Source organism: Eptesicus fuscus, chromosome 25 (genome assembly GCF_027574615.1).
Source record: "Eptesicus fuscus isolate TK198812 chromosome 25, DD_ASM_mEF_20220401, whole genome shotgun sequence".
Classification (NCBI taxonomy): domain Eukaryota; kingdom Metazoa; phylum Chordata; class Mammalia; order Chiroptera; family Vespertilionidae; genus Eptesicus; species Eptesicus fuscus.
Genome location: NC_072497.1, coordinates 11,026,231 through 11,039,036, shown reverse-complemented (window position 1 = coordinate 11,039,036; position 12,806 = coordinate 11,026,231). Strand labels below are relative to the sequence as shown.

The following is a 12,806-nucleotide window of genomic DNA, read 5'->3' as shown; positions in this document are numbered from 1 at the left end:
ATACCTTGGCCGAGATTCCATAGTGTGGGCTCGAGAGTGTCTTTTTAAAAAAATATATTCTATTGATTTCAGAGAGGAAGGGAGAGGGAGAGAGAGAGACAGAAACATCAATGATGAGAGAGAATCATTGATTGGCTGCCTCCTGCACGCCCCCTTCTGGGGATGAAGCCCGCAACCCGGGCATGTGCCCTTGGCCGGAATCGAACCTGGGACCCTTCAGTCTGCAGGCCGACGCTCTATCCACTGAGCCAAACCAGCTAGGGCTCGAGAGTGTCTTAAGATTCGGGAAATTAGCCCGGCCAGGGATGGAGCCCGCAACCCGGGCATGTGCCCTGACTGGGAATCGAACTGTGACCTCCTGGTTCACAGGTTGATGCTCAACCATTGAGCCACGCCGGCCGGGGGACAGGAGTTGAGCTTTCCTTAACCCCCTGTGTCTCGGAGCCGCAGGAGAAGCGGGTGGGGTGATGTTCCCACCAGCACCGCGAGGGAGGCGCGGAGGGGCGCGGGGACTCACGTCCAGCTGGAAGAGGCCCAGGGGGACGTCTCGGAGTGCGTTTTCGGAGAAGTCCACGTCCCTCAGGTGGTTCTTCCAGAACACGGCCATTCTGTCTGGCAGACACTCCAGGGCATTCTGGGACGCCTTGCAGCACTTCTAGCAGTTTGCCGAGAAAGAGAAAGACGTGAGTTAGCTATTTCCCCCCCGCCCTGGATTTGTAGAGAGAATGGGCAGTGGGAAGGGTGAGAGAGAGAGAGAAAGAGAGAGAGAGAGACATCGATGTGAGAGAGACACATCGATTGGTTGCCTCCCCCACCCACGCAGACTGGGGCTGGGGATCGATCGAACCTGCAACCCAGGCACGTGACCTTGACCAGGAAACGCACATACGACCCTTGGGTGCGCGGGCCGTCGTTCTAACCATTGTAAGACACTGGCCAGGGCTGAATTCGCTTCTTATTTTTATTTTAAAAATATATTTTATTGATTTTTTACAGAGAGGAAGGGAGAGGGGATAGAGTTAGAAACATCGATGAGAGAGAAACATCCATCAGCTGCCTCCTGCACACCCCCTCACTGGGGATGTGCCCGCAACCAAGGCACATGCCCTTGACCGGAATCGAACCTGGGACCCTTGAGTCCGCAGGCTGACGCTCTACCCACTGAGCCACACCGGTCAGGGCTGAATTCGCTTTTTAAACATGACGGTGCCTACGAGAAAGATGTTCCAAATTTGATTAAAAAAAAAAAAAGACCTCTAGCCCTAGCCGGTTTGGCTCAGTGGATAGGGCGTTGGCATGCTGAGAGAGGGTCCCGGGTTCGATTCCTGGTCAAGGGCACGTCCTTCCATTGCAGGCTCAATCCCCGGCCCTGGTTGGGGCACATGCAGGAGGCAACCAATCGATGTGTCTCTCTCCCATCGATGTTTCTCTCTCTCTGTCTCTCCCTCCCTCCCTTCCGCTCTCTCTAAAAACCGGTGGGAAAACCTCCTCGGGTGAGGATTAAAAACAAAATAACAGTAAGACCACGGCTCTGTGACAAACAGGACTCAGTTCACCAGGAGGGGACAGACTGTGGTTGCCCCGTTTTCCCTTGGGGAAGGGACGGAGATGTGGGGGGGGGGGTAGAGGGACTCCTGGCCCATCTCCTCCCGCCCAGAACATCTGGCCCATTGTCCTTGGAGATAATGGGACCATTCAGGCCCGGGCTCGGGAGAGCAGCCGGATTCCCACACGCAGATGTTTAAACTGGAAACGGAGAGTTTCCTGGCTCTGAACCTGCGGCGAGAAGAGTTTCTCCGCCGTTCCGTCCGCTTTAAGGAGCAAACTTCCCAAGACACAGACACCATATCGTGGGCAGTGCGACGACGGAGGCGGGTTATTTCTTCTTTCTTTATTTTTTTTATTTTGTTAATCCTCGACCCGAGGATATGTTTCCCATTGGTTTTGAGAGAGAGTGGGAGGGCCTGTCCCGTGTGGCTCAGTGGTTGAGTGCCGACCTATGAACCAGGAGGTCGGGTTGTGGGGCTCGATCCCCAGGAGGGGGCGTGCAGGAGGCAGCCGATCCCTGATGCTCTCTCATCATTGCTGTTTCTCTCTCTCTCTCCCTGTCCCTTCCTCTCTGAAATCAATAAAAATGTTTTTTTTTTTTTTTTTAAAAAAGAGTGGAAGGAAAAGAGGGAGGAGGAAAGAGAGGGAAACAGATGTGAGAGAGACACAGCCTTTGGTTGCCTCCTGCACGGGCCCCCATCAGGGCCAGGGATGAACCTGCCACCCAGGTACGTGCCCTGGACTGGGAATCGAACCCGAGACCCTTTTGGTGGGAGTGCTGGTACTCTAACCACTGAGCAACACTGGCCAAGGCTCTGCTTTATTCTCAGTTCAGAGCCGTCTGAAAGGAACCGAGCCCCCCTTCTGGGGGGGGGGGGGGGGAGGAGGAAGTCATCCGATGCCTCCTGTGCACGCTGTCACCATGGAAACGTCTGTGGGTCTGACGGTACAAATCTCAAGCCCAGAGCCACACGGTCTGGCTTTCAGGTGAGTTACCTGCCTCAGACACTCAGTTGCTGGATGCTGAGTGACATGTCTTTCTTTTCTTTCCTTTTTTTTTTTAACCTTATTTTTTTATTGATTTCAGAGAGGAAGGGAGAGGGAGAGGAGAGAGAGAGCAACATCAGTGATGAGAGAGAATCATGGATCGGCTGCCTCCTGCACGCCCCCCACTGGGAGCTGAGCCTGCAACCCGGGCACGTGCCCTGACCGGGAATCGAACCGGTGACCTCCTGGCTCCTAGGTCGACGCTCCACCACGGGGCCACGCCGGCCGGGCCTGAGTGACATGTCTGGTGAGTGACACTCCAGAGGCTGCGCACGGAGCCCTCTGGCATTGCCGGTCTGATACTCACCAGCGGGCAGGCCCAGGCCTCTGGAAACACCTTGAGCTTATTCCGGGAGACGTTCAGGCAGTGGAGCGACTTGAAAGCGTGAAGAAACATCGCCGGGAGTTCGGTCAGCTTATTATCGGAGACATCCAGCTCCTGCAGCTTCCGCAGGCCGATCCAGTTCGTGGCTGGGGGGGGGAGGGGGGGCGGGGGGGACAAGGGTGCCTCGGTCAGAAGGTCCTCCTCAGGAAGGAAAGGACGGATCGAGTGCAGTGACGGCGGGCGGGACATACCACTGTCCTCTTCAAACAGCTTCTCTAAGTAGTTTTTCGAGGCCGACAGCTTCTGCAGCTTGGAGAGGTGCAAGAGCCCCGGCGGGAGGTGGGCCAGCTTGTTGCTGGAGATGTCCACTTCCAGGAGCCTGAGGCGGGGAAGAGGGGGGTGAAGGCGTCGGAAGGAAGAGGGAAAACGCTCCTGTTCGCTGTCCCTGAAGACACGGAGCCGCGCCCTTTCTCCTTCTGCCGGCGCGAGGCTCAGAGAGTGGGTGCGTGCAAAATGCAGCAAGAGCCCGGCCGGCGTGGCTCCGTGGCTGAGCGTCGACCTAGGAACCAGGAGGTCACCGGTTCGGTTCCTGGTCAGGGCACAGGCCTGGGTTGCAGGCTCCATCCCCAGTAGGAGGCGTGCAGGAGGCAGCCGATCTACGATTCTCTCTCATCATGGATGTTTCTCCCTCTCTCTCTCTCTCCCTCTCCCTTCCTCTCTGAAATCAATAAAAATATACACTGAGTGGCCAGATGATGATGACCTCTGAACACATAATAATCTGGCCACTCAGTGTATATCCTATAATAAAAGGCTAATATGCAAATTGTCCCCTCGACCAGGAGTTCGACCAGCAGGCAGGCCGGCCAACCGCCCATGTCCCCTCCCCCTGGCCAGGCTGGCAGGACCCCACCCATGCACGAATTCATGCACCGGGCCTCTCATATATACGTATATATACACTGAGTGGCCAGATTATCATGTGTTCAGAGATCATCATCATCTGGCCACTCCGTGTATTTTAAAAATAAACCACAGGCAGTAGAAGTTGGTGCCAGCAACTGGGATGTAGGACCCCCCCACCCCGCCCCGGCTCACACCCCGCACACCGGCCGCGAGGGAGCCCACCTGGAGCAGATGATTTCGTCGGAGGACTGCACGCCGGGCAGCTCGCCCAGGTGGTTGTCCGAGAGGTTCAGCTTCCGCAGGTTGATGAGCCCCCAGGGCACGACGGACGGGAGGGAGGCCAGGCAGTTGGCGGAGAGGTCCAGCTCCGTGATCTGGCAGGAGATGTCGATGAGCCAGTCGATGTCCACCCAGGGCAGCTTGAGGTGGGCCCACTTCACACGGAGAGGCTGGGCGCGTCGGAGAGGGGGAGAGACAGGCATCAGCGCCTCCCGGGAGGGACAGTGTCCTCGGCGGGCTGACGGCGGGGTGAGGAGACCCCCGTCCGTGGCCATGAGTTGGCTGTTCAAAATCGGCTGCGGTGCCCTAACTGGTTTGGCTCAGTGGATAGAGCGTGGGCCTGCGGACTGAGGGGTCCCGGGTTCGATTTCGGTCAAGGGCATGTACCTTGGTTGCGGGCACATCCCCAGTAGGGGGTGTGCAGGAGGCAGCTGATCGATGTTTCTCTCTCATCAGTGTTTCTAACTCTCCCTCTCCCTTCCTCTCTGTAAAAAATCAATAGAATATATTAAAAAAAAAAAAAATCGGCTGTGATGACGCACTTCCCTATCTGGCCACTAGGTGGCGGTGCGTGTCTTGTCTGCAACTCCTTAGCTAAGCAATCCTACTCAGAACACCCTGTCTCTTATACCCTCTCAAAGCTACGAACCAGGAGGTCCTGGTTCGATTCCCGGTCAGGGCACACGCCCGGGTTGCGGGCTCGATCCCCAGCGTGGGGCGTGCAGGAGGCAGCGGATCAATCGAGGATTCTCCCTCATCATTGATGTTTCTATCCCTCTCTCCCTCTCCTCTCCTCTCTGACATCCATAAAAATATATTTAAAAGAACACACACGCTATAACCTCAGCAGACAGTGGAGATCAACGGGGGGAGGGGCGTTTCTCTGCAGTCCCCTGTCTGCTGTCCGAGGAAGGTTCCAGAAGCCCGAGAACCAGGCGATGGGAGGCACGGAGACACGCAAGAGGGCTCTGGGCTCCACCGGCCTGTCTCCACAGAGGCAGTAGGATGACACGAAAAAAACACCACCTCGCCTTGGCCAGTGTGGCCCAGTGGATAGAGCACCGGACCTACTGTGCGCCAAAGGGCCACAGGTTCAATTCCCGGTTAAGGACATGTACCTGGGTTGCAGCTTTGGTCGGAGCGTGTGAGGGAGGCAACGGATAGATGTGTCTCTCACATCAAGGTCGGTCTCTCTCTCTCTCTGTCTCTCTCTCTGTCTGTCTCCCCACCCTCCCTCCCTTCCACTCTCTCTAAAAAGAACCAGAAAAAAAAGCCTTGGCTAGTGTGGGTCAGTGGATAGAGCACCAGCCCTCACACTGAACAGTGGCGGGTTCGATTCTCCATCAAGGGCACGCACCTGAGTTGCAGGTTCGACCCCTGGCCCCGGTGGGGCGTGTGAGGGAGGCAACCAATTCTTGTGTCTCTCTCACAAAGATGTGTCTCTCTCTCTCTCCTCATTCCCTTCCGCTCTCTCTAAAAACCAACGGGGAAAAAAAATCCTTGGGTGAGAATCACACACACACACACACACACACACACACACACACACACATACACACAAACACACACATATACACACACACACACACCCAAGAACCAGACAACTACTTCAGCAAGGTCAGTGCCAGGTGAGTCAAGGGCGTTTTCCCGCCTTGTACCTACACGGGGGCAAAGCACCCTTCTCATGCCTTGCCCTCGCCTGACATTCCGAACCCCAAATGCCGCTTCCACCCCCCTGGGCACCTGGAGAGGCAGGCACACCTACCTCCGGCTCCTGACTCATCGCTGGACCCTGTGGACTGAGCCCTCCCTCTGCCGGCCGCTCAGAAGGACTGTGCTGTCCCAGGTTCGAGACCCGGGGAGCCGGACACTCCCACCGCAGGGCACCCGCCTTCGGAAAGTCACTGAATAGTAAGGGAAAAGCCCCAGGTGATCTGGGGAAGCCCGGGCCGCAGTTTCATTTTCCCTTCGGAGTCTCCGCCCACGCCCTCTTTACGTGTCTTATCACAGATGTAGATGCCAACGACTTCCATTCTTTTTAAAAATATATATTGTTTATTGATCTCAGAGAGGAAGAGAGAGGGACAGAGAGAGAGAAACATCCATGATGAGAGAGAATCATCGATCGGCTGCCTCCTGCACGCCCCCTACTGGGGATGGAGCCCGCAACCCGGGCATGTGCCCTGGGACCGGGAATCGAACCGAGACCTCCTGGTTCATAGGTGGTGGCTCAACCGCTGAGCCACGCCAGCCGGGCAAAATGTCATCTTGAACAATACAAATTCGAATGAAACTTCCCGGATAAGGTGGAAAGTTCCCCGAGTCGTTTTGTCAAACTCACGTAGCCTTATGCAAAGTCTCAAAAACAACACAAAACTGTAGATCGGTTCAGCTATACGTTATCGATGCAAAAACTGTCAATAAAATACCAATGGGCCCAATCCAACAGTAAAAAAGCCAATTAGCACGTATTACAGACACAGAGAGCCAACATCTGTCACCTTCCTTCATTCCATGAACAAACAAAGCAGAAAACCTCCAGAAATACAGGACTAGCTGCCCACATGGGGTTTGACATCAGCCAGCAAACTTTCCTAATAAAAGCTCTGAGCGAAAAGAAATGACCTGGAAACCACCTGCATCTAGCAGCACTCTGTTTTCCAGAAAATCTACAGCACACGCCCGTAACGTGCCGAAGCCAGAACCTTTAAAATCAGGAACAAGACAGACAGATGTACCAATAGGATGAGTCTGCTTTTGACCTGTCTGGTTATTCCCAGTAAGACCTGAACTAAAGTAAGGCGTATACATATGAGAAGAGACAAACCGGTTTGCAATTTGCAGATGACTGGATCCGATACCTAAAACCCCCCAGGAACTCTTCTAAAAACTATTAGATCCAATAGGAGAAGCCTGGCCGGTGTGGCTCAGTGGTTGGGCGCCGACCTAGGAACCAGGAGGTCACGGTTTGAATCCCGATTAGGGTGCATGCCCGGGTTGCGGGCTCGATCCCCAGTAGGGGGTGTGCAGGAGGCAGCTGATGAATGATTCCCGCCATTGATATGTCTATATCTCTCCCGCTCCCTTCCTCTCTGAAATGAATAAAAATAAACTATTTTTAAAAAGCAACCAACCAAACAAGAAACGAAAGAACTTCTCTCCAGACCAGTCACATCAGGGCGGAAAAGGGAAAAATAAAGGATTCTGTGTTGCCATTCAAATAGTGCCTAAATCAATCAAGAAGACACAAATGAGCAAGAGAGGCCCAGGGCCCTGATGGAGAAAACGACGCAACGTCATTAAAGGACGGAAATGAGCATCGATCGCGTCGCCGCGGGAAATGCACAAAATGGAAGAACAAATATTTCGCAGCCGTCAAGATAGGGTTGAAAAAAATCCAATAACAACTAGAAAACTGGCATGAACCGATGAACAGGCCAGGGGATCAGTACACAGGCCTCACGAGGCACACAGGGGTATCGTGGGGACAGTGACGATGGTGACATTTCCATTCAGAGGGAAAAGAAAGCTTCATGGTACCCACTGTGCTGGGATAATTGCCCGTCTATCTCGAAGAGAGAGCTAGATCGGCTGCCTCCTGCACGCTCCCTACTGGGGATCAAGCCCGAAACCCGGGCATGCGCCCTGACCGGGAATCGAACCAGCGACCTCTTGGTTCATGGGTCAATGCTCAACCACTGAGCTATGCTGGCCGGGTTATATCCCGTCTTCTTTTTATTTTTTAAAAAATATATTTTATTGATTTTTACAGAGAGGAAGGGAGAGGGATAGAGAGTTAGAAAGATCGATGAGAGAAAAACATCGATCAGCTGCCTCCTGCACACTCCCTACTGGGGATGTGCCCGCAACCAAGGTACATGCCCTTGACCGGAATCGAACCCGGGACCTTTCAGTCCGCAGGCCGACGCTCTATCCACTGAGCCAAACCAGTTAGGGCTCTTTTCTATTTTTTAAAAAATATATTTTTATTGATTTCAGAGAGGAAAGGAGAGGGAGAGAGAGAGGGAGAGGGAGAGGGAGAGGGAGAGGGAGAGAGAGAGAGAGAGAGAGAGAGAGAGAGAGAGAGAGAAACATCAATGACGACAGAGAATCATGGATCGGCCGCCTCCTGCACGCCCCCTACTGGGGATTGAGCCAGCAACCCGGGCATGTGCCCTGACCAGGAATCGAACCAAGGACCCTTCAGTCCACAGGCCGATGCTCTATCCACTGAGCCAAACCAGTTAGGGCTCTTTTTTTATTTAAAAAAAATATATATATTTTTATTGATTTCAGAAAGGAAAGCAGAGGGAGAGAGAGGGAGAGAGAAACATCAATGTGGAGAGAGAAATCAGGGATCGGCTGCCTCCTGCACGCCCCCTACTGGGGATTGAGCTTGTAACCCAGGCATGTGCCCTGACCGGGAATCGAACCGTGACCTCCTGGCTCCTAGGTTGATGTTTAACCACTGAGCCACGCCGGCCGGGCTCTGTCCTGTCTGCTCTATCGGCTTATCCACGGGCAGAGACGACTCACCACTTTCCCTGAGCAGCTGCTGGGCAGGGCGCTCGCCTCGACGAAGTACCTCCGGAGCAGGTGTTTGCTGGGGTCGGGGCTGTCCAGTAAGATGTAGGAGCAGAAGAAAGCCCCGTGGCGAAGCAGGAATATGGCGATGTCTTCATTCCCTGGGTGGGAGGGGCAGACGGGGGACACTCAGGCCGTCTCAGACGCTGCACCCATCCTGAACCACCACCCATGGCCAGGAGGGGGCGCTGAGGCACACGGCCACGGAACACGGAACATGTTCCACGTGTGCTGGGTCAACATCTCTGTGCCCTCCCGGATCCGTCGATTCGTGCGAATGTGTCTGGGACTCTGCCCTGAGCAGGACCGCCTGCAACGGTCCCATTGGCCACAGCCGGCCCCTGTCCCTGAAACCCCGACGGGGTGATGCTGGGCTGGCATAAGGGAGGATGCAGACATTTGGAAAAAGAAATGGCCCAGCCGTGGCGGCTCAGTGGTTGAGCAGCAACCTAGGAACCAGGAGGTCACTGGTTTGATGCCCCGGTTGTACGCTCGATCCCCAGCAGGGGGCGTGCAGGAGGCAGCTGATCCGTGATTCTCTCTCCTCCTTGATGTTTCTCTCCCTCTCCCTTCCTCTCTGAAATCAATAAAAACACGTTAAACAAACAAACAAACAAACAGAAAAACAAACAGCAGGAGTTGAGATGTCTCCACGGAGCAGGTAGCGGACAGGCGGGGATAAGGGTGGAGACACTGTCTCCTATCTCAAAACCGTGCCAGTTCCCGCGGGCGGGACTGCGCGGGGGGCCTCACCTGCCTTGATGGCCGCATACAGGGGTAAGCGCACGATGACGGGGAACTCGTTCTTCCTGACGGCGTAGCTCTCGGGGTCGGCCCCGTAGGTCAGGACCAGGAGTTTCACCAGCCCCAGGTGGCCTCGCTGGCAGGCCAGGGCCAGCATCCAGTTCAGCAGCCGCTGGAGGCTGCAGGGACCTGGCGGGAGACGGGAGGGCAGAGGGACTGTGGCCCCAAAGGGCACTGGTGGCTCCTCCTCGGACCGCCCCCTTGGACCATCAGTGAAACCCAGCGGTCCTGTTCCAGACGGAATTCGCTTCTGCCACGTTGATCGTGTCTTCTGGAACAGTCCCTCTCGAATTTGCATATTATTATAATAAACCCATCCACTCATCCCAGAATGCCAAGCGAGGAAAGGCAGCATTCAGAACATTAGATACTGTGCCGGGCTGGTGTGGCTCAGTGGTTGAGCGTCGGACCCACGTGTGGGGGCCCTTGTAAGCAAAGGGTAATGTGTGGTTACACTGGTGCATGTCCTTGAAGCCTGCCCTACACCCCCCAAAATACCCTAATTTTCAATGACCACTGGTATGGCAACGCCTCAGCCTATAATTGCAGCGATGCCTGGACTTGTACGGTATGGCAGATACGAGGCCGCCATGGGAAACTAAAGGAGACCGGAGCACCCCGAGTCTACCAGAAGAAAAAATTGCTTGTGACTAAAAAAGCAACATCACGTGGCACCTCCAAAACAGGTACCATGATTCAGTGATAAAAGGAACTGAGCTCCGGAGGGGACTTTGGTGAGTCGTAATGTATCAATATGGGTTCAACCACTGGAACAAATGTAGCACATTCATACAAACTGTAAATAAGGGGGATCTGCGGGGAGAGCGGGATATGGGAATTCTCCATTAGATTTTATAAAAGGGAACATAGATTCCTACAGTGTAGGCACGGGAGCTCAAGATGGGTAAAAGTGAGAAGGAATAAGCATTTTGGGGTGCAGCCTCCCCGCAATGCCTGTCTGACACCTAAAGAAGAGGGTCCCCTGAGTGGGACTTACCTCGGAAAGACTCGAGCAATTCCTGCACGACATCCGTGTGCCCAAAGTGCGCCGCCACCACCGCGGGGTTGTCATCCGTGGGCTCCGTCGGCAGCTCCACCTGCCTCTCGGTGAGAAGATACCGGACGGTCTCCAGGTCCCCGTAGGCCGCTGCGATGCTCAGGAGCTGGCCCTGGTCAGAGCAAACAGCAACGGGACCTCAGGGAGGCCGGCGCTGCTGGAAATCGCCAAGAGGATCCGCTCTGCGTGCTTTAGGAAGCCCACGGGTAAGGCTAGAGCCAAGCTGTGTGGGAGGGCGCCCCCTCCTGGCCACATGCAGCTGTGGAGGACTTGAAATGTGGCCCGCGCAAAACCAGAGGTGCCAAGGGTGGGAAGGCACACGTGATTTCCAAGACATGGTCCAAGAAAAGGCAAAGGAGTTCACCAATAATTGTTATGTTAATGCTAGAGGCCCGATGCACGAAGATTCGTGCAAGAATGGGCCTTCCTTCCCCTGGCTGCTGGCACCGCCTTCACTATGGCCAAGGCGCCTTTCTGCCTTCCCACATTGTCCAGAGGCCCGGAGCGGCTGGGGTGGTGCAGAATGCTTGCGTTGTCGCCATGGCAACGATGCAAGTGTCCTGCCTGCCCCCAGCCACTCGGCACCTGTATATGCAAATTAACCCACCATCTTTGTTGGGTTAATTTGCATACTCACTCCTGATTGGCTGGTGGGTGTCACGAAGGTACAGTCAATTTGCATCTTACTCTTTTATTAGTATAGATTAATTACCTTTAAAATGATGATTTTTTTTTTTAAACCCTCACTCAAAGATATTTTTAAAAAATATGCCACAGCTGGCTTGGCTCAGTGGAGAGAGCGTCAGCCTGCAGACCGAAGGGTCCCAGGTTCGATTCCGGTCAAGGGCACGTACCTCGGTTGCTGGATCTTCCCCGGGCCGGGCCCAGGTCGGGGTGCGTGCAGGAGGCAACCCATCGATATGTCTCTCTCACATCGATGTTCCTCTCTGTCTCTGCCTCTCTCTCCCACTCTCTCTAAAAATCAATGGGAAAATATCCTTGGGTGAGGATGAACCCCTCCAAAAAAATTAATTCCAACAGCATAAACAAGTATAAAATGAGGACCACCAGCCCCCCGCCCGCACCTCTACCTCCCACACCCTTCTGCAAAGAAAGCCACACTAGTCCGGCCCCAGTGGCTCAGTGGTCGATCTTCGCGACCTCTGAACCGGGAGGTCATGGTTCGATTCCCGGTCAGGGCATATGCCCAGGCTGTGGGCTCCATCCCCAGTGGGGGGCGTGCAGGAGGCCGCCGATCCATGATTCTCTCTCCTCATGGATGTTTCTCTCTCTCCCTCTCCCTTCCTCTCTGAAATCAATAAAACATATTAAAAATAAAAAAATAACAAACCCACACCAGTAGTTTGGTGTTAGTATCTATAATGTGTATCTGTAACCTGAGCAGCAGCCTTCGTCCACGCTGGGCGCGCCGTGCTGGCCGGAGGGTCCGGCATGGACCTCACCTTTTCCCGCTGGGAGGCGCACTCATCGCAGGCGTCCCTGAGCAGGCGGCGGGCTCTGCTGGCGTCTCCCCGCTTGTACGCGGCGTGAATGTCTTCCGTCCCGGGACACCGCCCAGTGGGGTCGCCGTCCGGTGTGGCCAGCTTGCTGCCCATGTCCCCGGCACCTGGGTGGAGGAAGGCACACTCGGCATTACCATCCCTGCTGGCTCTGGGAATCATTAGAAAGGTTTTTGTTTTTTTTTAAAAAATATATTTTTATTGGTCTCAGAGAGGAAGGGAGAGAGAGAGAGAGAGAGAGAGAGAGAAACATCCATGAGGAGAGAGAATCATGGATCAGCTGCCTCCTGCACGCCCCTCTACTGGGGATCCAGCCTGCAACCCGGGCATGTGCCCTGACCGGAAATCGAACCCTGACCTCCTGGTTCCTAGGTCGATGCTCAACCCCTGAGCCACGCCGGCTGGGCTCTATCTATATATGTACACATAGAACATTTAATTCTCTCATCCTCACCAAAGAAAACGTGAGTAAACGCTGCCAGTCGATTCAAAATCTGTGGCATCGCCTGAACACCTTACCAAAGACACCCAGATCTTATGTGCACACCCATCACAGTCACCTCCATCCACAGGGCAGCAGGAAGCAAAAATATATCTACCGCCCTGGCCGGTGTGGCTCAGTGGAGAGAGCGTCGTCCTGCACGACCAAAGGGTCCTGGGTTCGATTCCGGTCAAAGGCACGTACCTGGGTGGCAGGCTCCTCCCCAGCCCGGGCCCTGGTCGGGGCGCGTGCAGG

General features: G+C 54.7%; 1 protein-coding gene across 1 annotated transcript in view; it reads right to left on the bottom strand.

The window, feature by feature from the left end:
• The window catches only part of LRRK1 (leucine rich repeat kinase 1), a 58,520-nt gene that overhangs the window by 35,603 nt on the left and 10,111 nt on the right, over positions 1–12,806 (bottom strand). The window contains exons 3-10 of the mRNA XM_054713384.1: positions 12,014–12,177; positions 10,491–10,662; positions 9,443–9,622; positions 8,642–8,790; positions 4,049–4,275; positions 3,172–3,299; positions 2,903–3,066; positions 518–655 (exon numbers count right to left, since the gene is read on the bottom strand). Of these exons, the coding sequence (XP_054569359.1) occupies positions 518–655; positions 2,903–3,066; positions 3,172–3,299; positions 4,049–4,275; positions 8,642–8,790; positions 9,443–9,622; positions 10,491–10,662; positions 12,014–12,177 (1,322 nt within the window). The remainder of the gene's footprint in view (positions 1–517; positions 656–2,902; positions 3,067–3,171; positions 3,300–4,048; positions 4,276–8,641; positions 8,791–9,442; positions 9,623–10,490; positions 10,663–12,013; positions 12,178–12,806) is intronic.